This window comes from Lepidothrix coronata, unplaced genomic scaffold (genome assembly GCF_001604755.1).
Source record: "Lepidothrix coronata isolate B3197 unplaced genomic scaffold, Lepidothrix_coronata-1.0 Scaffold1, whole genome shotgun sequence".
NCBI classification, from domain to species: Eukaryota; Metazoa; Chordata; class Aves; order Passeriformes; family Pipridae; genus Lepidothrix; species Lepidothrix coronata.
Genome location: NW_016690181.1, coordinates 4,090,760 through 4,118,197, shown reverse-complemented (window position 1 = coordinate 4,118,197; position 27,438 = coordinate 4,090,760). Strand labels below are relative to the sequence as shown.

At 46.5% G+C, this 27,438-nt stretch overlaps 2 protein-coding genes across 8 annotated transcripts in view; one reads left to right on the top strand and one right to left on the bottom strand.

The window, feature by feature from the left end:
- Positions 1–27,438, bottom strand: part of DDB2 (damage specific DNA binding protein 2) — a 51,122-nt gene that overhangs the window by 17,734 nt on the left and 5,950 nt on the right. Inside the window, exon 2 of one of the 2 annotated variants that reach the window (XM_017806789.1) lies at positions 23,434–23,535. The gene's annotated coding sequence lies outside the window, so the exon portion shown is untranslated. Of the gene's footprint in view, positions 1–696; positions 928–23,433; positions 23,536–27,438 lie in introns of those variants that run through there. The other variant, XM_017806822.1, reaches the window with a different exon arrangement.
- On the top strand, positions 839–22,527 carry PACSIN3 (protein kinase C and casein kinase substrate in neurons 3). Of its 6 annotated transcripts, none has more exons than XM_017806835.1 (12): positions 839–950; positions 13,182–13,264; positions 14,723–14,823; positions 15,273–15,429; positions 16,195–16,430; positions 16,828–16,983; positions 17,529–17,704; positions 18,540–18,660; positions 19,120–19,256; positions 19,918–19,983; positions 20,486–20,646; positions 22,210–22,527. In XM_017806835.1, the coding sequence occupies exons 3-12, from the start codon at positions 14,770–14,772 to the stop codon at positions 22,323–22,325; spliced, it is 1,380 nt and encodes a 459-aa protein (XP_017662324.1). In that variant the 5' UTR covers positions 839–950; positions 13,182–13,264; positions 14,723–14,769; the 3' UTR covers positions 22,326–22,527. The 6 variants fall into 6 exon arrangements, with proteins under 6 accessions (XP_017662324.1, XP_017662363.1, XP_017662354.1 ...); XM_017806852.1 differs by lacking the exon at positions 839–950 and adding an exon at positions 1,180–1,249; XM_017806859.1 differs by lacking the exon at positions 839–950 and adding an exon at positions 2,632–2,678.

The following is a 27,438-nucleotide window of genomic DNA, read 5'->3' as shown; positions in this document are numbered from 1 at the left end:
CTTGGAAGCAGTCAAGAGGAGGCAGGTCTCCCAGTGCTTCTCACAACAGCCTTGCCCCAGCGTCATGGTGAAATCGCACCTGGGGCCTGGCGTTAGAAATGGAATTGCTGGCAGGCAAACTCCCTGGCATTCAGAAACACCTGGTGTCATCTTAAAGGCTATGAGGGCTTAAAGACAAGGTCCAGATTATTCAGATAGAGGTTTTCAGAGGAAAGGGAGAGTGACTGAAAACAGGATTGGGCTGAAAGATGGATGCCAAGCCAAACCGAGGTGAAGACAGTCTTCAAGCCCAGGGAGAGTGACCCATGTCATGCTCACAAACAAGAGCACAGCATTACACTCGGGTAGGAGCTGGCCTTGGGGAACCCGCTTGGGACTCCTGCTCCACCACACCGGAGGCCAGCTGGCCGGCAGGGCACACGGGGGAACTAACTTAAAACCGACTAAAGCTCCAAAGCCAGTGGGCAACACAGACAGGAGCCCAACTCCTCACGGCAAGGCCGAGAGGGCAGCTCCTCGCAGGGCCGCCACCCTCCCGCTCCCGCCGTCCACCACAACCGGGGGCCCGGCCGCTCAGACCTCAGCTGGCGCCCTCCTCACCCCGGGCCCAGGGCCGACCTCACGCCCTCCCCGTGGCGAGGAACGGCGACGGGAGCCGGAGCTGCCCTCCCAGCGCCCTGCCCCGGCCCCACCTGCCTGGACAGAGCCCGCTCCCGTTAATTGGATCAAGGGCCCGGCGGAGGGGGCGGGGAGGCGGGAGTTGTGTCGGAGCTGCTCCGCCGCCACCGGAGCGCCCCGAGAGCAGGGGTCGGGCCCGCCCCGCGGGAGCTGCTGGAGGCGGGGCGGAAGCCCCCGTGTCCCGCGGCTGAAATAGGGGGAGGGCTCAGCCTGCGGCCAGCCCAGGTGGCCGCTGCCCGCCGAACGTCCCGCCAAGTAGCGCTGCCTGCGAGGTAAGCGGTGGGATGACCTCTGCGGGGCTGTGTGCTCCACTCTCCTGGGCCGGGCGGCTTTCGGACCTGTGCCCCGTGGAGTGCCGGGGTCCTGGTGGCAGAGCTCACCCCAGTCCCGCCGCCGCCTTCCCGCGGCGGGCAGCGCGGCGCGGGAGGGGCTGGCAGCTGCGAGGGAAAAGTTTCCTCATGGAAAGGGGGCGGGAGGGGGAGGCGGTGCCCGGCTGGGCGCTGCCTGTGGGTAGAAGGGGACCGGGAGGCGGCTCGGCGCAGTTCGGCTGGAGTCGCAGCGGAGACCCCCGGTAGGTGCGGAGAGGGGCGGCGCGGCCGGGAAGGGCGGCGGGGCTGCGATCCCCGGCAGGTCGTTAGCGGGGAGCTAGGGAAGCTCCCGGGAGAGCTCCGGTCCCTCCGCGTCCCTCGCAGCCCGGCCGCCAGCCCAACCCTCGGCGGGTGCCCCGCCGCCGGCCTCCCGGGGCCGGCTCGCCGCTGCCACCGCCCCGTCGCTGGGGGTTGCCGAGGCTCCCCCTCCCTCCTTCTCTCCGGCGCCCGCGCCTCCGCTCCGCCGTGGGGACAGGGGCCCCTTTGTGCCGGATCCGCGCTGAGCTGCTTCCCACTCTGAAACAGGAGCCGCGGGCGCTGGCAGCGCTATGGAGAAAGGGGATAAAGCGGCTTCCCAGGACCCCTTGGGGGAAGGGGCCGCGCCGGGGCCCGGGCTCAGGGCCGCTGCACTCCCTTGTCTCAGGGGATCCGTATTGCCGGTCTGTGAGCCGGACTCCTGACAGCCGGATTGAGGAGTTCGGCAGGCGGGACAGTGCTCTTGCTCACTCTCTTCGTCCCTTCTGGCTGCCGACAGCAGGGAGGGGAGAGGAGGGCGGGGGGCAGGCACAGCGGTGCTGCCTGCGGCTGTGTCACTGGGCCCCTGGCAGGCTGCTGGGGTTACCGTGTCCTCTGCAACCCAGGGCAGGAAAAAGCTGATAAACATGGAGGGTGTTAGTGGGCCTGAACATCCAGTGCTTGAGAGGACAGTCTCATTTGTCACTGTTCACAGGAGGAGGGTTCCATGATCTCTGCAACGCTATTGATAAGTGAAGCTAGCATGGCCCGAACGCGTTAACCTGTTTCACCACTTTCTGTGCCAACTATGTGTTCTTCACTTGCTTCAGTTCTTCAGGCACGCAGAAGGCTCAGAGCTTGGTGGTGAGGGTGAGGTTAGCTGACCACTTCTGGATACTTGTTCCTGGCCCTCGGAAGTAGTCTGGCCTTTTCTTTCACTCTTTAACCCTGGAAACACATGCTCCCTACCTCCTGAAACTGGAGGTGAGCCTCTCTCCCCTTCAAATCAACTGCCAGTCTAATTTGCACAAAGGAATTTTTGATATGATGGTAATTGATTGCAGTACAGTACCAAAGCAGAGCCTCCCACTCCACCCTGGAATTGAAATGTCACTGAGAAGTCACTAAGCCTTACAGTGGGTGACACAAGTCATTCTGGGGGCGGTGTGGGAGCAGAATGTACAACTGCAGCATGTGGGCTAAAAATGACAGGGTCCAGATACTCCTTGCTCCAGGTGTGAGCTGGTCTCTGGGTGGAGTCAAAGTGGAGCTTCTCCCTATGCATTGCATAACTGGACACATTCTTTCAGGCAAGGATTCACCTTTCTCTGAAGTGCACAATGTGCTCTGTGTGAGATGGAGTCAGTTCTCCTTTGACTGTGTTTTGTGTAATTAATGGTATTTCACTAGAAGTTCCCTAAAATATTTGCTAGATTGTCCTTTGAGTTGCAGCTTGGAACAGAATGAATGTGTGAGCTGGATCAGCTGCCTGTTGCCTTCCCTATTCTGTGCCTGCTCTATTGTATTGCTTTATTGGCTTTTTTTTTTTTCCTTCTGACCTATGAGTTTGAGCTTCTCTGGCTTGCCTGCGCTTGTTCAAGTGAAGACTGTCTTCTTCTGAGGCTGTAAAAACCAGTAACTTCAGTGCGTCAGCTATGCATAGGCCTGACAACAACTGCCCACCTGTAACTCCATTATCGAATGTCAGCAAGTGAATAGGACTGTGTGTGACTGGACTACACTAAAATGCTGCAGGTCATTGGCAGAGTGTTTGTAACCAAGTCATAAAAGCTTGAAAGTCTTGTGGACCCAAATTAATTTCTTCACAGGACAATGACTGGTGGTTTTAGTCATTTTAGGGTTTTGTGGCTTATACAAGACCTAGCCTGAATCTTCTGGGCTTTCCCTGGACAATTATGAATTTCCAATAAAAAAAAAATCTATACACACACATATATATTCATTCAATAATATAGTCAGGTATATTTGTAATGTGACTTCTTAGGAAGTGCAGAGCTGTGAGAACACATCAGTCACTGCAGCAGGGGTGATGTGAGCATCTGTCAAGAACTCATGATATCACCAAGCATGGCAAATACTGTATATTCTTTATTCCGGCCATCTTGAGGGCTGGAGATTATTCAGTTGTTGTTTGATCTATTTGGTCATGGCTGACATCCAGGGATTGAACTGGGGACCTCAAAAGCTAAAAGTATCTGCTTGTACCCTGAGTGGAAAAAGCTATGCTCTTGATCAGCAAGCATTAATAAACTGCCATCTTGATCAGCAAGCATTAACAATTTTTGCCATCAGCTGATCAGTGATGTGTGAATTTGGGCTGCTCTTGAGAGTTCATGGGGAAATGCCTAAACAATAGGGGAGCTGTTTAAGCCCTTTAAGAAGCTCTTATCTTTTTAAAGCAGACTTTGTGATCAGGCAACCTATTTTATCACTAGTCAGTCAGCGTGATGGGTGTAGAGGGTACTCTGTGACAGGCAACTGTGTCAGATAAATTAAAAAAAAAGCCTTAATATTTTAGTTTGAGGCCATAGTGGATGGGTCAGAAAACAGTGGCTATTGTATCTGGAAGTTTTCATGAGGAATTTGGGATTTTGCTCTTTGAACAATTACAAAAGAACTTTGAATCCATGGAGCAGTTAAGAAGCTATTCAAGCGGTAGCTTTTTGCTACTTCCTTGCAGCACGGTGACCACTGTAATTTAACATCCAAATGCACTCTGACTGTTTGGGCACAAATTTTTCCAGCATAACAAAGTGTAATGTCAGTGCAAATAGCCTGGTGCATCCTCTGCTATAATCATCCGGCTTTGTTTCAGTGACTGGTACATTAGTTTCAAGTTCCTTCAGGCTGAAGTACAGGCTGAAGCTGGGCACTGCTGTAAGGCAGTAAGTGTGACTGGCATCCTAATCATATTTGAGCCTTCAGTGGTTTCTTCTTGCTGTGAATGGCATGATGGGAAAGAGCCTTTCAGACCTGTGATAATCAGAATTTGTGTGTTAAATCTAGTGATTGTCACTGGGCACCATAGTTTGTTGAAGAGGCATGTGAGATCTCCGTGGTGCCAGAGGCTTGGATCCAGAGGCGTTAGGCTTGTGGGGGATTTTATCCTCTCTTAGAAGGTGATTGTGGTAGGACTCTGTTTATTGCAATATGTCAGTAAGTTCTTCCAGACTAGAGGAGTTAAAATTGCTGCAGGCAACCCATAACTAACAATGTTAGCAAGTCTTCAGCCTCCTCAGCCCTGTCTGTACTTTGAGCTTGTCCAACCTGCATCTCTTCTGTTTGTAGGAAGATATGGTCTTTACCTCCTGAGCTCTTGGGGCCATAGTCAGTCTTTTCAGTTGCCTGCAGGTGATTTTTTTGTTGTCAGTAGCTTCCTCCTGTCCCTTAGTACCCCTGCTGCCAAACCAAAACTCTCCTGCTCCTGAGTGTGCTGGGCTACATCAGCTGCAGTACTGCTGTGCAGAGCTCTGAAGTAGCTTTGCTGCCTTCTCTGACAAGGGCAAGAAGCTTTCATGAAGGATTGGGAGAAGATGCAGCATATTTCACTTGAATGATTCTGGATATTTACTTTTGCTTCTTAGTGTTTCCAGTCAGCTCTACCTTGTGCTAGGACTGCTGATGTGTGGAAACCTGTGTGAAAGCCTGCTCTTGGCTCCAGCAGGCTTCTACCCCAATGCAAGCAAAAATTCAGGGTTTGAGCTGCTTCAGGAAGCATGAGGAGGGGGGAGATAAAGCCCACTGTATTGCTGTTGTGCTTGCAGTTTTTTAAAAAGCCTTCCAGTGTTCTTTCCTCACATATCATGTTGAGTACTGAGGACCAGAAACTGAGATCACTCCTTTGGCCAGTAGACTGAGAAGGCAGATGACATTGCAGTGATGCTGAACAGTTAAAATCTATCCTGTCACGTGGGCTGACTGTCCCATTTGCCTGTGTTCTTCTGGAGTCTTTTGGATAACATCTGGGATATGAAGTAATTTATATTAATAGTCCTGTCCTTCAGCTTGAGATCCAAAAATCTATTTGAAGAGGCACCACTGATACCAAAGAGCAGATTCTGTGTAGATACTGTGAAAGCAGATAAAAGTTCCTCCGTGACATATAGGACAATGAACTTCAAGAATAATGTGTGAAGTATTCGTGGCCTTTCAGTGGAAGAATTTCAGCCTTTCGGTATGTAAAGGGAGCTTATAAAAAAAAGAGTGTGACTTTTTACATGGATAGATGGAGATAGGACAAGGGGGAATGGTTTTAAACTAGAGGAGAGATTTAGATTAGATGTTATGAAGAAATTCTTTACTCAGAGGGTGGTGAGGCACTGGAATAGGTTGCCCAGAGAATCTGTGGATGCCTCATCCCTGGCAGTGTTCAAGGTTGGATGGGGCTTTCAGCAACCTGGTCTAGTGGGTTGCGTCTCTGCCCATGGAGGTGGGCTTGGAACTAGATGGTCTTTGAGGTCCCTTCCAACCCAAGACTTTCTATGATTTTATGAAGTATGAATCTCCCCAGTGCAGGCCAGTTCCTAATGGCTTTCCTACTTCAACTTTGTTGTCTTTGTGAATCTCTAGCAAATCTGTTAGAAAGGTATGAGAGTATCTTTAGGAATGAAATATCTACGAAGTGAATAATCTGCCAAATTCTTCTTGAACCAGGAGATACTACAAAGGGAATCTGAATTACTGAATGTTCTCTTCAGTCCACAGAGCAAGCAATGCTTTCTTTCCACATGTCTGGACCCATAAAAGACTATGTGAAATGACTTGGTATAAAAGCTGGCATACAGTCCTTCCAGTTCATATGGTATTGAAGTCTGCGTTACAGTTGCAGTTGTTTTTTATGCTGTTTAGATTTTCCTGCAAGGAAGCAATTGAGTAAACCTAGTTCTGGTGAAAAAAGGTGAACAAAGAGGCTTGCCATCAAAGTGGAGGAACTGATCACGCAGGGAACAGAAGTAATTACCTCATTCTTCTTTTTTACCATAAGAGATGTCTTAGCACTCCATCTTACCTTATTCAGTTCTCAATTCAAGAAGTTGGTTTTTACTCCCTTCTATGGCCTGTTTGGGACTTGAAGGCCTCCAGGGAACTGGATGAACTTCAGAAATGCCTTGATGATGATGATCTTTCATGTTTTTGTCTACGTTAGATGAATATTTGGAAGGAAAGTATTCACATAATAAGGAGTTTTAGTAAATCAGCTTTTACCGAGTAAAACCAGAAATCTGTTTGATGCAATCATCATAGATAAAGAAATACAGTACTTTGAATTAATTGGCCCTGAAGGACGAATTTCTTGCCAACTCTTTATCTTCCATTTCCCCCTTCCTCAAAAGGCAGCCAATGGAAAATGGACTGTTGGTAAAGCCAGAAGTTGCAGAACTGCAGATGGCTTAAAAAAATAGTGTGACTTCCAAATGGGAGGAAGGGGCAGAGAGGGCTGGAGGTATCGGACTGCTGTGCAGTCTAGTGAAGTAAGAAACTACCAGAAGCTCAGTGTTAGAATGGATCTAACTAGCTTGTGGCTTCTCTAAAGGTTGCTTGATTGCATTGATTGAAGTCTGCTTCCTGAAGAGTTAATGCATTCAAGTAAACTTGATCCCTTCTCTCAGGGTTGAAAGGTGATTAAATCACAGAAGGAAAATATTCCACTGACAGGGACTTACTGGAGTTTGCTTCCTCACCCCTCACCTCCCCCCCCTCCACCCCCAACTGCAGGAAACACGCGTGATCACCATTTCCCATTGCCTTCTTTCCTCAGGGTTGGATGAGTCTGAGGCATTTTGTTCTGTTTTGATCAGTTCACATAAAGATCCAAACAAACAAAACTTCTTCCTTCAGGCTTAGTTGGAGTGGGTAGAGTAGCTCAGCCTGCTGTTACAATGAGTTACCTTTACTAAGTTACAGGCAACTGGATTATAGGATGGACTACTGATCTTGTCTTACCAGTCACTGAGTGCAGAAAAAAACATTACCTGGTAAAAGGTAGATTAAATCCTGGAATTTTGCATTCAGTGCACAATGAGACTGCTGAGGAGGGATATAATAGCTTTGACTGGAGCTTTAAACACCTGTTTATCAGTAATTTAGGAAGAAAGAGCTTCCAGTTGTTTGGGGTCCCTTCTGATTAAAAGGGAAATGCTGACTTCATATATTTACTGGCAAGCTTGGTGTTTGCTTGCAGAGATGGATGCAGCAGGTTGGCAAGTACCCTGGGAAATACCCAGCATAGAAACAAACAAGTGAAGAGGCTCAGGGAGTGGGACAGCAGAGATTGCAGGTTCTCAACATCTGCCTGGGTTAAAAGCTTGCCGAGAGCATGGTAAGACAGGGAGTGAGAGCTGGGAAGTGGGCATGCTGACTAATGTGTGGAACAGGAGCAATGCTATTCACAGGACTAAGAAAGCAGGCTACTGTAGTGCTGTTCCTTGTAGCTTTCATGTGTGTCTTCTTATTGAACTGTCAGCTGCTTCAGCTTTTAACTGCCTGTTAAGTACACAGACACAGCATACATGTTTAGATCATTCCAGCAACCATTTCAAATAAAAATGAACATGGCCTGTTGCCCCACTGGAGTGTGGTACCCAATGGTCCAACACTGATTTCCTCCCTCCTTTAACTCTGTATTTGAGATTATAATTTTTTTTTTTCTTAATAGGAAGCACAATTTTGGAAAAACTTAGAACATACCTTGATAGCCCAATACATTCTTTCATTAACATTGTCTCATACTGTTGCGTTAACCAGGATAGATCTGTGTTCCTGTAATACTAAAGATCTCCTACATCATATTGGAAACGAAAGCAGATTTTTTTTCCTTTTCTTGGTAAAACAATTTCTGCCTGGTATAGCTATGTCAGCCAGGAATCTTAACCCTTAGATCAGCAGCAATGTATTAGTAGAAGCCTGTCCTGTAGCCTTGGCCACTGACAGGGAATAGCTAATAAATGTGGAAAGTATTGAATTCTGCATGAACATTTTGAAGACAACTTGGGTGATGCACGGGGCATGTCTGTCATCTGTACACTAGCTTGGTCTGAATGTGAAGGAGACCAATATAAAGAAACTTGGTCTGAAATAAGAGAGTATAATGAAGCAGCTTGTAGAGTCAGTAGGTCAGTCCTTCAAGTGGAACAGGATCTTCTCTGTATTTTAGTACTTTGGTATAATCCTGAAGAATTTTGCTAGTGGACAGCCACATGATTTCTAGAGAATCATTGTCTGGGATACAGGCTTCTGTTACAGGCTTGCACACAGCTAAAGTGACCTCTGTGTGTAGTTGCTGTTCTGCCTGATGTTTCTCTGACCTCTCCCTGGCTGGAGAGATGAGCTGAAATCTTGCTTGAAACTGTATTAGGCAGCCCTGGCAGGCTTCAGTCCTTAGGGAGTGGCTGGGAAACACTGGCTTAGTCCTTTTCCCAGTCATGTGATTCTACTGAGGGTGTGACCACTGCACTAAGATAAATACCTATAAGGGAAGTTTTGGAGGATCTTTGTGTTACTTGGCATCCTCTCTAGCAGTAGAGAACTGACCCCTCTGGAGGAAGGTGAGTATACCTGTAAATATCAATCCTCCTATATAATGGCAGTGGAGAGCACATTACTGGGCATCATCCCAGTTACTGGTTCAGAGCTATTGGATGTGCACTTCCAGAGATTGTGAGCCTGGAAAGGACACCTTGCCCCATGCCCCATTTCATTCTCTCGATCGGGGACCTTCCTAACTCTGCTGTACCAGCAGCAATCCAGTTTATTACACTGCTGGAGTCATGTGGAACCTCCTGGCTTCAGCTCCATTCTGACAAGTTAACAGGAGGAAAAAGAAAAAGGATTTCTTGCCCATCATTCTGTAAGGGGAGCCGGGCTGCCATCCTTCAGTGTATTTTAATTGTTCAGATTGAAACTTCAGATTCACCCTACACCAGAGTGCCCTGGAGTGAAAACAATACCTTCACCACTGTCTGCTACACAGAAAAGTAACTCTGGGAATCAAACAAATTGGCTGCAGAAAGTATCACATTGCTGCCTTGTGGTGTTAGTTGTTGTCTTGAGGTGGATATTAGTATAGCAGCCCATTTGTTATTGAAGCTCTAGCTTAGCTTGGCTTTAACACCTACATAGAAATTAGTCCATAATAAAAATGTGTCTCCACCAAAGCCTCAGTTACTAGATAAATATAACTCAGATTATTCCTACATGTGTCTGCATCCAGCATTTGCTGTTGCAGTTAGGAAAGGGAAGAGGTATTGGGCAGAAGGCCTTGTCTGGTGCAGTGTACAAGCTCCATTTGTGTGGGTGAATTCCTGCAGGGCTGCATGCACCAGCCTTTTGAGCTTTTTTAGAGTTCAGAGGCTTGATCTCGCAAACTTAGGAAAACAATTGCTTACAAGGAGTCTCAGGAGGCAGTCAAACAATGCACAGTGATGCCCTGGGCATTTGGAGGCTAGAAGTATTGGAATGTGATATAGATGGAAGAGGATTTCTGTGGTTTACCTGCCTTAGGGAAAGCTTTCAGGGGAGAAGAGCTATTATTTCTGTTGGGTCTAGAAGTTTTCTTTGCGAATCAGGACACTGCTGCACAGATGTGAGAGCATGAAACAAAAAGGCACACCTTGCAGTGCTTAATTGGGTTCACACATGTTTTTGAAAGGGAAGGTTTTAGTCTGACACCTTGGTCTGAGGGCAGGGATCTGTGGTCTGAGATGCATCCCTGACTGGATCGGGGTGAGACTAACAACATGGTTTAAAGGTAGAAACAGCTCTGTTATGCCAAGCCCTCTGGCATTTTCCTGAGTGGAGCTCAGAACCAGTGAAGCGGTCACGAGCCATTCCACCTCTTTGCAGCTAAAGAACAAGAGACATTTTTTGATAACTTAATAGGGACTTGATAGAAGGTGTAGCCGAATAATTATGTTGGTCCCTAAGAGAGAGCAGGTATTTGGGGGAATGAGGGAAGTACCTTTTCTAACACTACTAGCAGAAATGGTTGTAGCTCTGCAGAAACCTCATTTGCATGGTTGAGTTTGCCTAATGTTGGTGGTTGTAGTGGTGTCTGTGATGTCCTTATCCATAAACCTGTGGAGGTGTGAAATGAATAGCGATGTATTTACTCTTTCCCTCTTTCTTCAGAGAACTTGTCTTGCAGGAGCTGCAGTGAGGTCTTAAGTAGCTCTTAACTGTGAGAGCTGATAGAGGACGGTAGGGATAAACATTCCTTTGCCCTGCAAATATGATTTGCTAAATAGCTTCCTCTTAGCAGAGGTGGCAGTGGCATCAGCAGGAGTCTTGTATCTGGCACTGACCCACATGAAACTCTAGTTGACCCAGTATAACTCCAGCTACATTTCTCATACTGTACAGGCTCTGCTAGCTCTCCTGAATCATTTGGCGGCTCTTGTTATATCAGGCTGTCAACAAGGTATTCCTGTCATCTCTGCTGTAAAACAGCCTCCAAGATTTGGCATGTAGGGCATATACTTGCTTTTTCTGTCAAACTCTGGTTTTCCCTGGTCTCAAGCTCTTGGTGGCTCACAACACATGGTATTTCAGGAATAGCTAGGCATGAAGGGATGGACTGCCAGTCTACTTGCTCTTCTTGGGCTCAGGGTGACGGCAGCAGCTGTTCTTCAGCGTCTCTGTCCAGTACTAAGTACCTTCCCTATGTCTGCATGCAGATCCAATTTGATCTGACTGACATGGGTCATGGAGTATGTAAACTCCAGAAAAAGCCTGGCAGAAAAGGGTCCTCCTTGTTCTCTGACTTCTGCTTCTAACAAGCTAGATTTTTCTGGACTTGTATAAAGTCTGTTCAACTGCTATGGAAATATGTATTCAGCTGGCTGCTATTCAGGTCATGAAAATTAGACTGTAGAAATATCCTACTTTATTGTATTCTCCCACCTAGCTTTGGTAGTGATGACTACAGTAGACCCTTGAGCTGTGGGATGCCACATGATATTATGGATGCTGAAAATTCACGTGAATTCAAAAGCTGATTGAAGAAATTAATGGAAGAGAAATCTGTTGAGTGTTCATTCATAGGTGCCAGGTCCAGCTCAGGAAGATCCTGTCAGCAAATGGTTAGAGGCTTGGAGAGTATGCAGGGAGGCGTCATGTATGCTTGCTCTGCTCTCAAAACAAGGGAAGGTATCTGCTTTTGGCTGCTGTCTACAGAGGCTACACAGCCATGATAAACCTTAGTCTGATCCACAGAGCTACCTACTATTATATTTCAGAGCCTGTTAGTCTTAGTGATAGTAAAACTGGTTATTTGGGTTTGTAACTTCTGAGAAAGTAGGGCAGGTATTGCTTAAATTCTAACATGGAAACTGCAGAAAGAATGGATTGAGGTTTCAGAATGGTTTGGAGTTTTTTCAGGTTTTTTTGCCTGACTGTCCCTCAAATGAACAAGCACAAAGTGACACACAACAGCTTTCCACATTTACCCCCCAAATTCTAGCACTGTGTAGTCAGCCTGAATTGGAAACCAGAGATGGAAGGCATGTTTGTGATTCATTGCTTCCTGATAAACTGGGGATGGGGGTGTGGTGTGGAAAAAGTGATACAGCCTTCATGTGTCATATATAATTGATCTGTGTCTTCATCAGGAGAAAGAAGGAAAGAAAGGATCTGGGACAGTTTTAAATATACTTTTACATAGCAATTTCAGGAATGTGTAGTCTGGTTTTATTGGGGACTACTAGGAAGCCTTAGAAGGTTTATGATGAGCTTTAGCCTTTTGTCCAGTGACCTGGACCATGCAAAAGGGTCACAACTCTTCTCTCCCAGCCTCCCTCCCTCTTCCTCACCAAAGGTCATTAGTCTCTTTGCAATAACCCATCTGCTTTTCTTTCCTTCCTTCTCTTTTCCTACCTTCTTTCATTTCTTCTCAAAAATGGTCTTACTGTCTGACTAAAAATCCCACTTCCAAGTTTTTCAGTTTCTGCTCTGTTTCCTAATCGTCCAGCCTCAGCTGAGTGAATACTGGTGACTGAGAAGGGATTTTTTTGCTTGTCTGTTGTTGAGTTTTTTTTTTTTTTAAATAAATAAACTTTTACATTGAAGTAAATACCCAGGGACATAAATGTAAGATAAACAAAAATGCCTCATTCAGTCCTTTCTTTCCTTAGCCTCTGTTTCTCTTTGCTCTGTGGAAAGTTGATGACAGTTACCTGTACCATAATGGCAAAATAAAGTATTTCTGAGAATGTGATAGGAACAGCTAACAGAACCAAGGAATAAAAAAAGCTCTCCTGATAGAGAGCCACATCCTACCAGGGCAGTGCTAGGTGCTCTGCTACTAAAGGGACTCTAGACCAGAGTATGCATTCTGATGAGTTTTGGGTTTATTTTTTGAATGTAGAATTATCAAGTCCTTTGACTTGTATATAAATCCTCTTCATTTAAAAGGGACTGGAAAAAGTATATGTGTGTATCTGTCCTTGTCTTTTTCTCCCAAAGCCAGCTATTTGTAAAAGTGTGTGCAGCAGTGCATGAAGGCAGTGGGGTTTGCTGCATTGGACACTGTCCAGTGGGGGGGGACCAGGCCCCACATAGGGTGCCTGGGGCATGTGCTTATTTTAGGCCTTTCTGTTCCCCGTGCTCAGCTGTTGTGATGCTACCTTTCCCGCACAGTGCTGTCATGCTGCCCCAGTGTTTCTATTTTAACTCTCTCTGGGGCTAGATCTTGTGACACAAGGATTTGGCATCTCTGCTACATGCTGGAACATGGCATCTTGGGAGGCACGCTGGCTGCAGTTGCTATATCAGAGGGTGCCCCTCCTAAGTAACTAGTAGAAAGGGGACATCCCTAGGATTGCAGCGCATCAGAACAGGCATCATCCCTGTAAAGTGTCTGACCGTGTCCATCTCTGTCTCCTCCAGTCGTTTTTCAGAGTTTGAAGAGCTTGAGACATACTTGCCAGCTTCCCACTGCTCCCCTGCAGCATCTCACTTTCAGCTTTCAGGTATGTAGTTACTGGGACAGCATGCCCCAGAGGCATGTAAGGTGGCTTTGGGGCCAGCTGACTAACAGTGGGGAGGGAGGACAGGGACAGATGGTTTGGTGGAAGTATTCATCATTTTTCAAGGTTTGCCCACCTGAATGTCACATCCCATTTAACAACGTGCTTCAGTGACTGGAATTCAGCACTTCCAGCCTTCTGAAGAACGCTGGAGGAACAGCATTAATATATTTCTGACACACTCCATGGGATGACACTGGGCAAACAGAGCCAAATGTCGGAAATTCTTGCAGCCTGTGTTGGGGTGCTTCACTGTGCGGCTTGTGACACTGAGAAGGATTTGCCGGAGGTGGGAGATGTGGACTCTCGACCTGATCTTCATCTGTGGGCTCTGTGGGCTGGCAGAATGAGCAGATACCTCTCTGGGGTGTGAGGGAAGCTTTTTATAACTAGGAATGTGCAAGAGGAGAAGGGGCAGCAAAGGCCACGTATGCTGCAGTAACCTAGGCTTGCCTAGAAAGGACTGGGTTTGTCAGCTAGTGACTGGGCTTGGGTCTTTTCCTGTTACTCCTGCTCTCGTTCCTGCACAAGAACAACCCTGAGCCTCTCTCTAAGGAATTCATAGAATTGTACCGTGTCAGGAACAAACTGGCAGTGCAGGCTAGCACAGGGAAATGGGCAGAAGTTCTGAGACAGTGGAGAATGAGAAAAAGCTTTTACTTTCCAGCCTAGATTTTGAGCCTAATGCAGTAAGACTTGAGGGTAGTGAAAATGCCAGCTGTGCTGGGCTGTTTCTAGGGAAGCGGTGCTGGGTAACAGGCACGTATGCTGTGCTGCTGTTTGGCTGAGTATGCCCCAGCATGTTTCTGTAGTTCTGCCCAAGCCCAGCTCAGCTGGTGGGCAGCCTATAGGGCTCCTCCCCATTCAAGACATGCCTGCCTGCTGACTGCTCAACCTTGTTTTCTCCACTCAGTTGTTGTAATCCCGTAATCCTGAGTCATACTGGGAAGCTGGAGTCATCCCATTGACAAAAGACTTACTAAAATCTTTCAAGGCAGATTTCAAATAGCTTTAGCTACCTCAGTTTCTGCTACCCTCTTGAGGGCCTTGGTTAAGAAAGGAATCTCTGCAAAGATATCAGGTGCTGCTGGAGAGTGTCGGATTCACGAGCATCTACAATATCTGTACAGCCAAAGTTTAGCAAGATTGTCTTCTACAAAATCCTTTCCTAATGTGTTACAGGCCTGCCAAGGTGGCCTCCTGTCTGCGGGGAGGGAGGAGGCTGGTTCAGTCCTGGGCATCTGCTAGACCTGGCCATCTGCAGCTGAAGGGGCAGTGATGCCAGTACTTGACTGTATGGTAGCAAGTTGGGCTCCTCCAGCTCCAAGAGTCATGGAGAACTGTGCTGTCTTCAAAGGCTCAGCCAATGCTGTGTTTGAAATCACTTTTCTCTCCTCTCAGGTTAACTGAAATCTGCAAAAATTCTCTGCTGCAAGAAAAAGGGGGTGATGTCATCAGAAGATGATGCTGGTGGGGAGGCTCCTGGGGGCAGTTTCTGGGAGGTAAGGAAGGATAATTGGAGTGTAAGGGAAGTAGGAATGTTGTCTTACCACCCATCGCCCATCGGTGGAATTAGGGGGTTGGGTTTCAGGTTTGTGGGTGACATGTTGCCCTTGCGAAGTGGAAGGAAGGAACTGGGGGGAGGTTCAGCACCATGCTGTGTGTTACTGCAGGGAGGAGGTAACCCTTTCTTCCACAGATTCGGTGGAGTGAGAGTTCCTTGTTTGGCTGACACTGATCTGAGGTGTGAGAGAAGCAAGCAGAGCATCTCAGCTTCTTCCCTCCAGTCCTGTGTCTGCCTGAGAGAGTGTCAGAGGAGGGTCTGAACTCAGATGCTGGCTTCAGAAGGGCCTGCACTCCCTCCCCATGCAATGACTGACCTGCTGCTGTCTGTTCTGAAGGAACGTGAAAGTCAGTACAGCATAAACAATAATGCTGTGTGAAATTTCAGGCTGGAAACTACAAGCGAACAGTGAAGCGTGTGGATGATGGCTACCGGCTCTGCAATGACTTAATCTCCTGCTTCCAGGAGCGAGCCAAGATAGAGAAGAACTATGCCCAACAGCTAACAGAGTGGTCCCGTAAGTGGAGGACCAATGTGGAGAGAGGTAAAGTTGGCAGATTGGACTGGGAGCAGGAAGCAATTATGCACTCTCTTCCTGGAGTGCTGTCTCTTACTGAGGTGACACTGTTTCTGTGGGGGACAGGCTTCCCTTCCCCTGGAAGGGGGTGGCTTTCTTGGGTGTCTTTTTTGTGTGTGTGCCTGTTTTTGTAGTCAGTCCTCTGATTCACTCGGAGAGGTGTTCACTACATTGTCATGTGTTTGGTTACAAAAGAAAAAAGATCCTTTTGCTTAGTTTGGCAAGTCCTTGGGCAGTTCAAGTCTTAAACGAAGCTGCAGATATCCCTTTTTGAGGATGGCTTGGCTGTTTCTTCTCCTCCAGTCAGAGCATAACTCCTAATGCTATGATTTAGTGGCAGCGTGCTCAAACTGATAGCGTCTCACAAAGTAACAGGAAACAGCAGGACAGATGTCCCAAAGGACCTACTGATCTGTGGAGCAGAAGCTTAGCCTCAGTCATGAACTAGTGTTGCTATCTGTCAAGCTCAGGCAAGATCTGTGAAGAGAATTTTTTTAAGAAACTTTCTCCTAATGGAGACCATCTGGGACAGCTGAGGCTGCCTGAAAGAAATGCCCATCTGTAACAGCCAGTCTAGATGCTGCCTGGTGGAGAACAGTTAATGCTGAATTGTGTGATGGGGCAAAATTAAGGAAGTCACTCTACTGGTAGATGTATGTAACAGGGGAAAAAATGCGCTTTCCTTTCTGTGGGCAGGAGGTATAAGAGCCCCTCTGGTGCTTATTCCTGCAGGTCCACAGTATGGTACTCTGGAAAAGGCCTGGCATGCCTTCCTGACAGCTGCAGACAAACTGAGTGAAATTCACTTAGCTGTCCGGAACCACCTGGCTGGTGAAGACTCAGATAAGATCAAGGCCTGGCAGAAGGAGGCCTACCACAAGCAGATGATTGGAGGCTTCAAGGAAACAAAGGACGCAGAGGATGGGTTCCGAAAAGCCCAAAAACCCTGGGTGAAGAAGATGAAAGACGTGAGCAAAGTGTGAATGGGGAAGGAGAGATTAGGGCAGTTGAGCTGGCTGCCTGATTGCAGAGCCAGTGGGCAAACAAACTGAGTTTAGCCAGAGTAGCAGAGAATTCCAGAGAGGGAGGGGTGTCTAGATGGTCTCTTGTTCTTGTGGTTTTATAACTTCCTTTGCACGTGGGAAGACTTTGGTAACAGGTTCTGTATTCCTGCATAGCAGGTGAACACTGAAAAAGAAATCATTTGAAGGTACCTCTTCCCATTGGAGCATTGTTTACTAAATGCCAAATCAGCATTCCTAGTAGGTTGGTGCAGACTGTAACAAATGTTAACGTGCCTTCTCTGAGTATTGGAGGATCAGTGTGGGCTGGATCATCACTTTCTCTGCATTCCTCCTCCTACAGGTAGAGACTTCTAAGAAAAACTATCATGCAGCCCGGAAGGAGGAGAAAACAGCCCATACAAGAGAGAACCATGCCAAGGCAGATTCAACCGTCTCACAGGAACAGCTGCGCAAGTTGCAGGAGCGTGTAGAGAAGTGCACTCAGGAGGCTGAGAAGGTGAGAGGATGTTGTATGGATGTGGGTCACAAGGATACTCCTTTCAAGGAAAAAGCACTGGTTGTAATGTCACTCAGTGAAATGGCTCCTGCTGAAGGAGGTATGAGATTCTGTTGTCTGAGGTTTTAATGAGCTAGACTGAGATTTCAGTAACTAAGGTCTCTGTCTTTGAAGTTGGGTAAGATCTAATTTGTAAGTGAATTTAAAATAAAAAAAGGAAAAAAGTGTAGGGAATTTGGTGCAGGGGGTGGAACCTGTAGAGCTGAAGACTTTGCTACCAAAAGTAGCTGATTTGCCTGTCCACATGAGCGAATGTGTGGAAGGTCCTCTATGGAAGAGTAGCAAGGAAGGACAGGGAACTTGCAAGAATATTAGGAGAGCAATGGACTGGGATACCAGCTGTGGGACTACTTCTTTGGTGTGTTTGTTCAACAGTGCAGGGGGGAAAAAAAACTTGTCAGTCCCAAGCCAGAGTAGGGGGAATGTTGCTGGTTTGACATCAGGGCAACACATCTCACCGTTGCTGTCCTCCTGTGTTGATACAGTGCAAGGATCAATATGAGAAGATGCTGGAAGAGTTGAACCGCTACAATCCCCGCTACATGGAGGACATGGAGCAAGTGTTTGAGGGCTGTCAGGAGGCAGAGCGCAAGCGATTGTCCTTCTTTAAGGAGATGCTCCTGAATCTTCACCAGCATCTCAACCTCTCCACCAGCGAAAGGTACCAGCCCTGATACAGGAGGGAATTCTGCCAGCTTGGAGTGCTGTAGGCTCTGGTGAGGGGTGCCAATTCTGGTGTCAGTGAAAGGGAGCCGGCTGCTTGCATCTGCCAGGTTTTGCTCCTTCCCCTTTAAAGTGTATCTTAGAACTGGTATTTGGTCCCTTTAGACTGACCAAATACCTCAGAGTGCTGGTATCTCTGAGGGCAATGCCAGGCTTCCCTATGAGGATTTTCTGCCTTTGAACACTTCCTCTTTCACTACTGTCCAGTACTGTCCTGTGGGTGTGTTTCTATTCTATGAAATGCCTCCATGTTTCTATATGTAATCCCAGTCTGAGGAATGCAGCTCTGTTGCTTTCTGGTATCTATAGTTATTCCACCCATTTTGTCCTGAGTAGAGACCTTTTGTGAAATAATAACTGTAAAGCCCACAAGTTGCCCTTAAGTAGGGCTTACATAGGGAAAATAGTTGCAGTCAAAAATCTTCTGTGCCCCTGTACTTTTAAGGTAGAGGCAACAAATGTGAGCCACCTCCCTGCCTGTGTGCAAGAATGTGCCAGGTTCTTTCAGTGTGCGCTTAATGAGCTGTGCTGAGAGCTGGCACTTGTTAGCCAGTGCCACACCAAACAAGCCTGTCCTGTTTGCCAGGCTGACTCTTCTGTAAGGGTGGCTGTGTTTTCCAAGGGCTGAACAGGTGCTGCTCTAGGATCCTTAATCCTATGGGATTTAGGATGCTGTGTAATTGTGCATTAATTTAATCTCTTCCTTCCAACTTGGCTTTTGGGAAACTGCTGAGAAACTTGGTTACTGGTGGTTCTGTCTGTTCTGGTCATAGCTTTCATGCGTTGTATCGAGATCTCCACCAAGTCATCATGGCTGCAGACAACCAGGAGGACCTGAAGTGGTGGCGCAACACTCATGGACCGGGCATGGCGATGAATTGGCCTCAGTTTGAGGTGATGTAGCGTTCTAGAGTGTACTACTTCCAAACAAGTAGCTGCTTTACTGAAATTGGGGGATTACTAGTCTTGTGTTGGAGAGACCATGTCTTTGCTCAGCAGGCTCAGGATGTTAAGCTCTTCTAAAATTGCTGTTGTGTTGCAAGCTGTTTGGTGCCCAAAGGGACATATGCAACCCTGCCAAACCGCAAATATTCCAGCCATCAAGCTGCAAGGTTGAAAAACAGGAGGTGGCTCAGGGCCTTCTGACAAGTTCCTGTGATAATTTCCTCACAGCTGGTTGTTGCACCTTGGAATTCAACAAAAGTGAGCCTGCTATGCCAGCAAGGCCATTGGGCTAACCAGCTCAGTGCTACTGAAGTACGACCTGGTCTTCTGTCCTGTACTGGGCAAAAACGATGCACAGAACTTTTCTGTCTGAGTGGCTTGATAGTGTTACTGGTTTTCCTTGAACAGGAATGGTCCCTTGAAACACAGCGGCAAATCACCAAGAAGGAGAAGAGTGGCAAGATGGCTGATGATGTCACACTGACCAGCATTATGCCTACACGAGATGGTGTTGTCTCACAGACCCCTCTGCAGACAAGGCAGAGGTAAGGGCAGAAGTCTGGGATACATCAGTTAGTCCTGCCTAGGGTCATGCATGAATTGGATTGAGAGGAGTGATCTCTTCCTTAACTTCCTGTCTCTTGCCCATGGCCTTGCCTGTGTCACTCTGGAAAAGACCAGGTAGAAAAGGCGGTTTAGGGTAGCTATTTGGATTTGGTTTGGGTTTGTTTGGTTGTTTTTTTTTTCCAGTACATGCTGCCTCACAAGATGCATTCCTTGTAAAGATCCTTCTAGTAACAAGACTTAGCCCAATCAGGCTAATGTTGTGTGATTCTGGCATGCATTTCCCTGATTCTTCTTCCTCCTTCCAGACAGAGTGAGAAGAGTTGGGAACTGGCAGCTTTGCCAGTTGGCTGTGTGGTTTCCTAAGTGCAGGCATCAGATTTTTATTGTTTTTCCCTGGCATGGTGCTGAGTACTACCTTACAAGTCTGGGTATAGCTGCTTCCCTTGCCAGGAAGCAAACTGGAGAATAGGGAGAGGCTGAACAGACTCATCCTACTGTTCCAGTAGCTGTCCTGCTTTAAAAGGTGAACTCTGGCCTAAGTAAACTGAGCAGAGAAGAATGGGGATATCAAGATTTCTCAGGGCCACTATTGTATTTCACAGTCTATTGGATTCAGGGGCCCTATTTGTCAATCTACAGGTTTTCCTATCAAGAGGAGCAGAACAGCCTCTTCTATGACACCCTGAAGGCACCCACCCATGTGAAGTTAGTATGGAACACAGCCTCTTCAGGGGTTTTTGGGTTCCGGGTGTCTGTCCTCTGCTGCTCTTCACTTCTGCTCTTGTCCCTGACTTGGAAAACATAATTCCAGATATCTCTTTAGAATGGGAAACATGGCTCTTCCTCTCTGTCTTATTCCTGGCTGGAATAATTCTGGACATAGCTGGGCTCTCCAGTTAGGATTGGCCTTTCTTGTATAAGAGGGTCTGCTAGAGGAGGATTGGATCATGAAGGGTGTGCATGTGTGAAAATACTTTGAGTGAGTTACCCTACTTGCCCTCAAGGCTCTAATGCTAGGATGCTTTCAACAGAACCTAGTATCTCCGGGGATCTGTTCACCCTCACTTGGCTGTTGGGCATCTTGCACCCTGTTCTATAGCAGAGCAGTCTCGGGGGGAGTCAGGGTGGTGCGTGATTCAGGAGGAGGTGGGTGAGAGATGAATTTACTAACAACCATATTGTCCCCTCTTGCCTTCCACATACAAAGTGGAGAGAAGGAAGACATTTCAGAGTGGTCAGATGGAGACACTCCCAAGAAGTGCCTGGATGCCAACGGGCACGAGGAGGACATAAAGGTACCAGGTGTACGGGTACGAGCACTGTACGATTACACAGGACAGGAGGCTGATGAGCTGAGCTTTAAAGCAGGTACAGAAGCACTAATCTCTTACTAACCTTTTGCTGTCCTCACTTGGGCTGACTGACTGAAATACTCTAAGAACTGGATGTCCCCTTGAAAACTGATACTTATTCTTCTTCCCTTGGTCTGATGCATTGCCAGCTCCTGTGAGGTGGATGGTACATTGGGAAGTCCAACTTGTTCTAGACTAAAAGACAGTGAGGCCACATGAAAAGAGGCTGTCTAGGCCTTGGACACAGTGTAGGGAGAGCAGACCCCAAGGGATAAAACAGATCCTTCTTCCCTCCTCGAGGCATTTATTCTACATTGTATCTTGAGACTTTATGAAATGCTTCTCCCTTGTACCATTGATATAAAAATTCCATAGGTGGTCTGGATTGTCCTTTGAAGTAACGTGAACATTGATATTTTGGGAGAAAGCTGAGCTGACTGACATGCACTACTGAAGGCAGAGTTCAACTGGCAAAAAACCAGCTGTTGCTCAAAATGGATATCTTGAGAATTGAGGATTGAGTGCTGAAGCAAACAGACCCTTTCCCTTTCCTTCCTGCACATAAATTAGTTTGCATGTGCCCTCTTCTCAACTTCAAGAGGACATCTGGGTCTTGGGAGTGTCTCTCTCATCTCACTTGTTTTGAGTTTTACATGGTACCTCTGTGCAATAGTGCTCCAAAATACACCTGTTTTAAAAAGGCACTGAAGTCCTTTAGTAGCAGGGCTTGTGCCTGAGACCAGTATCTGTGCTGCAGTGTTAGCATACTAGTAAACTTCTAACACTAACTTGTGGCTTTTAAAATATTTCACAGTATGGGTGCTCTAGACCTTGACTGCTCTCTTTTCCCACCCAGCAGATGCAATGGGGTATGCCTTCTTAGGTTTAGTCATCTCCTTTCCAAAGCTGTTCTGAGCAACATGCAGCAGTAAGGCTTCAGCTTAACAGCGGTGACTTTCTGAGCCTCTGCCAGTGTGGGATGTGCCTATTGATGCAGTCAGACCTCCCTTTCTGGCAAAAATATGACCTTCTACTGGTGGAGAAGGGGACCTCTCTACCCTTCCCAAAGTAGATGTGGGATGGTTAAAAGCCTTTTCTGGTCAAAGTCTGTGAAATTAGTTGACTGCATGCCTTGCTGGCTAAACCAGATACTTCATCATGAAACAGGCATGGAACAGAGCTTAGCAGTTTCTTATGTTTCCTTCCCACTTGCCTACCAGAGGAGCCACTAAGAAGAAAATTGGAGATCCTTCTGATTGCTCTGGCTGTAAGCATGTTCCTTGGGGCAGGAAAGCAGGCAGAACTATAGGGCACAAAAGTATTTCTGATGTTGAATAGCATAAGTGAAGGCCTGTTTAAATTCCTTGGCCTAGGGGATGGTATCGATCACAGATACTGAAGAGGTTAGTAACTCTGGCTTTGATTAAACTGTGCAATATGATACAGAGTGTTGATTATGGGAGAAAAGTGTGGTGATTCAGACCAATAGGTCTTGCTTTTTATCAGGTCTTCTGAGGTGGGTAAAAATGCCATACTGCCTTTCTCAAGGCTGCTTCCTAATGCATGTTTTTACTTTTAGGTGAAGAACTAATGAAGATCAGTGAGGAAGATGAGCAGGGCTGGTGCAAGGGCCAACTTCTCACTGGCCAAGTTGGACTCTATCCTGCTAATTATGTTGAGAAGGTTGGATCATGATTGCTGCTGCCCTGCCAGTGCCTCACAGCCATACCAGCATCTCCTGCAGAGGTCACTGGGTCACTTTTGGCCCCAGTACACCTTTGCAGTATATCCAGCAACTTCTGGACTTAGAGGGCACATATTCCATGTAACTAATGCTTCATTTTAAGCACCTAGATATATAGGGATTTTCTAAAAAATAAACAAGGATGAATTAAGACTTCTCTGACTGAGCACTATAGTAGCGTAGGAGTGCAGAGAGAAACAGATCCTTTTGACTTGCACTCAGTGCAAGGAAATAACTGTTTTCATGTGACTAAAGCAGAAATCACATTTCCTTGGCTTCAATGCACATACATCTATAGGGTGTTGAGTCTGCCTTGTCCCCGGGCTTCCTGTTCAAGGAATTTTGGATGTGCACGGTAATAGGGAACTTGTATTATTTCCCCTTTTTAGCTCAGTCAGGCTGACTGGCAGAAATCTATTTATTCTTCCCCATCTTTCATAAGTCTTCAGTATCCCTAACCGGCAAGCCTGTTGGCTTCCTTGGTAAGGCAGCTGGTACAAGTGATACACCTTCAACAACCTGGATATCCCCTTCCACTGCCCTCATATTTATTGGGATAAACCCAGGATGGATGACAGTATAGCTGGGGAACAGGAAAAAGAAGCTTCTATCTTGCATGATGTGGCTGTTCAGACTAACAAGTCTAACAGAACTGTCTGGCTCCCTGATCTAAAGTGGGCCTTGACACGTGCTGAAGGCTGGTTTTAACAAAATGACAGCCACATTGCAGTTCTGTTCTTCTTAGGACCGCTACATCCACTGCTATGTATTGGAGTTTCTAATGCATCTAGATAATTTTGGATACACCTCTTTTCATGAACACTCGGTGCATAGCAGAGACCCTCTTTTCTTCTCCTACATCTTCTTGCCTTATGCAGGGCCAGCAGTGCACTCCCTGTTTTGCCCACCCTATGTTGTGATGAGGGGCTACACAGCATGGAAGCTGCCTGCTGGCTAGGACAACATTAGTTATAGAGGAGTAACTCCCCTTCTAGTCCTGAATTGCTGCAGTTGATAAGTGCCATTCAGCAGAAGATGTATCAAACATCTTTATCTCACCTATCTTTCTGCTCTTGAAAGTCTCTGAGGCTGCTGAGACAAAGTGGGATCCTGATCCTAGTGTTCTTCATATTCAAACATAAGGACTGGTAAGCCCTAGAGCTTGAGAGAACAAAAAGAAAAAAAAATGAAAAGCTCCCATTGTTGGAGAAACAAAGAAAAACAAGCAAAACTGCTTACTTAGTACATCTGCTTGAACCTGCTGTTGAAATGCGTTGCGAGTTTGTAGTAGTGTTCTGTAGTTGAATTCTGAGTCTGGCTTAGCCTGAGTGAGTAACCTGGTTAAGTCAGGTGCACAGAACTCAGCTGAGCCTCCACCAACCACACGTGGTGAACTGCTTCAGAGCTGTTTGGAAAAAGGATGATACATATAAGTCTGAAGTCATATGTGAGCACTGGGATTAAAGACCAATAGAATGTTAACAGCAGCTAGTAAACCAAAATGAACAAATTCAAATACTGTTAGTTTATGAGAGATTAAAGTATCACAAACATCTCCTTGCCTGCCTGACAGAGCAGAAATTAAACCTTTTATAGCACACAGGATGCCTTGAAATGTAGTTTGCCATGGACAAAGAGATCAGAGACTAATGCTATTTAGTGTTCTTGTGAGACCGCAGAAACACATCAGTTGAAAGGTTTTGAAAGTATCTCTAGCACTGTACTTCATGAATGAGGAGAGGGGTGCAAACCAAAAGAACAAGGCTAAAGCACTTTGTTCTGAATCTGTTATTTCTTAAGAAAAAATATTTCCAAAAGGCAATTAAAGATTTAAGCAACAGACATTAAAAAATGCCTGGATTGAGCTATGAATTTACCTATTATTCTGTGTTCAATATCTGAAGAAACCTCTAAGCTTATGCCATGTAAGATGTGTTGGTGTATAAGCACTTGGATTTATTTAAAGATCTTGTCTATTCTTTCAGTTCTGTGTCCCAGGTAAATTGTCATTAGTGTTGTACAGTAATTGCAAGTGTTCCACTTGCTGATCCACAACAGAATGATTTGTTGCTCCTTTGTCCTAGCACACATGAATATGAAGACATGACAGGCTTGTGACATAACTCAGACAAAGTCAGTTATAAAATGACCTGAGATGTTCTATAGTCAGTACTGAAATGTACCTGGTTAGACTGGATATTTTCAAACACTAATGCTTGACTTTCATGTAAGGTCAAAAAACTGTAGAAGTTACAAAGGATAACATGGAAACTTGACTTCCAATCCTCTTCGGAGTTCAAGTCAGGCTGTAATTTGGGATGGAGTTAGGTGTGGCCAGAGTGTGCTAGAGGACAGAAATGCCCAGCAGACAGGACCTCTGATTACAGTACAACCAACCTGAAATTCCACAGGACAAAGTCTGAACAGACTTGTTTGTCCTAGGAAAACATGACCACCTGATTATAATGGGCTGCTTGAAGGTTTCCAGAAATAGAGACATACTGGAGCTTATGTGAATAAGTCCCCTAAGGAATGTTTGCACATCATAAAGTCCTGCCAAGAGCTGAAGTAATGGACAGCAGACAACACATCAAGAATGAAGAATTGCTTGGCTGGGCTGTACCTCATAAACTGGCATGGCACTTAGCCCTGGCTGCCCAAAACCATCTGGATTAGTAAAAGAGAGCCTGTGTAGTAAAGAACCAGCTGGAGGGGAGTAAAAAAAAAAAACCAACAAAACAACCCACATCTAATGATCTTATTTTAAACTAATAACTCTGCCTGGAGACTTGGTTTCACACAGAAGCAAAGGAGGTTTTGTTAACCACAAAGGCTCAAGTTGAAACTTGCCATCCATGCCATGCCAAAAGTTTTGTGTGCAAACAGAGACATGTACACATGAACTAATTGCTGTGCCTGAATTCCAGAAGGCCAGTGAAGCCTTCTCCCATGGTTTCTGTAAAAACATACAGATGCATCTCTGTGCCTGATGGACAATACACTGAAAAAGTATCTAGTCATATTTTATTTTTTAATAAAGCCGCTCCTTGTGGAAAGCTCATACATCTATGGTTAGCAGATAATTACTTTGGTTCTGGCATCTTCCTGGAAAAGAATTTTGGAAGTATAATACAAAACTTGGATTTCCTGCTGCTGCTGAATTTTCTAGGAAGAGGAAGTTAAAGATTCTCTATGATGGATCACACCCATTTCCCCAAAGCAGCAGCTCAGCTTGCTCAACCCAGTAATGATGTTTCTGCCCTGTAGGCAAAATCTGGATGGCAGAGCCCCCAGGACAGCTGTGCTCTGTGATAGCAGCTGAGAGTTGCGGTCAGCGACCAGCTCTGGGTGACGCTCCCACAGCCCTGTGTGGAGCTTGGGGCCGCGGCTGCTTCAGTTTACTTTCCATCCCACTTCCCCATCCCCTGTGTCCTTGGGGCTGTTTTGCTTGGCACTGAACACTGAGGCAGGTGCAAGTATGTGGCAATCCTGCACAGAGACCCGTCAGCGCTGTTACAAACTGTCCTGCACTCCCTCTGCTCCTGCCCTGTTTGCAGACCCAGCCCAAGGCTGTAGCCCTGGCGAGCTCAGCTGTTATCTGAGGCAGGTTCCCACTGCCTGCTGTGCAGGCTGTGTGTGAACTGGAGCTGCCTCAGCTGCATTTCTAGAGCTGCTGCCATTATGCTTATGGTCAGCAGGCTGCAAAAATCTTCTGCTTGTGAAGAAAGCTGGTGCTGGAGTCAATATGGGCTTGAACACTCAGACCAGTAAGTGATCGTTTCTAGGGTATATGCACTGAGACAGCTGCTGACAGGTGACGGGGCTGAACATGAGACTCAGCCAGTGCCACGAACTCCATCTTGACCCATGGAAATTTTGGAAAATACTCACTGCAGGCTGGTGGGAAAGATTGTGCAAAACAAGCAAGATACAGGCTGCATGATACAAAGCAAAGTGTCTTCAGAGGGACCTTGCCCAAAAAATAACCCAAAAACAAAAAAAGGGAAACAGGAAAAGACTTGCAACCATGTGTTGAATTGCCACCCAGGTCCAGGCTACAAGGAGCTGAAAAACTCATGGGCTGCAAGAGAATGAGACTGTTTACTAAGCTACCTAAGTTCTTAGAAGATCAAAGAGGATTAATATGAAAAGATTAACAAATCCTTGCTGAAAGGGATGGGAAGAAGGGATGGTAATAGAGTAAGCTCTGTAACTGGAAAAAAATGGCTAGTTATCTTTAGAACATCTAACTAAGCAACATGGCTCCAGTGAACTTCTCCAAACCAAATTTCAGGCCAAATCACCTCAGCTGCTTTCAGTATATCCATTTTCTGGCCACGTCCTCTTGTTTTTCATAATTCAGGAACCCTGCTTGCAGAGGTTCCTGGTTTGTCAGTCTCTTCACTTATGGCAATTATAGCTTCAGTTTGAGACTTCCTTTCTCAACAGGCAGTGTAGTGGTGCTCAGCACTTCTTCCCCCTTAGTGTAGGGGCCCATAATCTCTCCTCTTCAGTTTCAGAGCTTTCGCTAGGTCCTGCTAATTGCAGATCCTGTGGTCCCTTCCTCCTTGTGTTTCCTTTCTATCCAAGCAGCTGGAAGTCTTCTTCCAGGTCCTGCACTCTCCCCCTTTGACTTCACTACCTCTTTCCTTCCTGAGTCTATTGCTCCTGCTTTTCAGCAGGAGGCTGACACCAAAGGAGTCACTGCCCCCAGCTGTGACCATACTAGCCATTCTCTCAAATTCTCCTCAGAGCTTCCCCACAGGTGCCGCACAGTTCCTAAGGAATACTGCATCCACAATCCTATGGATGTTTGCTTCACCAGTGGCCCTGCATCCCCTCTACACATGAGGAGCTGAAGCACTGCTACTTACTCTTGCTCCACCCAAATCCCTCATAATGGCCTGTTTGACAGCAGTGCTTGCACTCTGATAATTGTACGTTTTCAAAATAGCTTTCTCATTTTGCCTTGCTTATCTTCTCTTCTTGTCAGCTGTTTCTGCCTTGCTTTCAAGGGTCTCTGTCTTCTGCTTAAGGCATGCTCCCTATGCTTGTTGTAGGGGC

Coding starts and splice junctions, on each gene's coding strand:
- PACSIN3 (XM_017806835.1), top strand. CDS start 14,770: ATGTCATCAGAAGATGATGCTGGTGGGGAGGCTCCTGGGGGCAGTTTC. Junction 14,824..15,272: donor CTGGGGGCAGTTTCTGGGAG/GTAAGGAAGGAT, acceptor GTGAAATTTCAG/GCTGGAAACTACAAGCGAAC. Junction 18,661..19,119: donor TGAATTGGCCTCAGTTTGAG/GTGATGTAGCGT, acceptor TTCCTTGAACAG/GAATGGTCCCTTGAAACACA.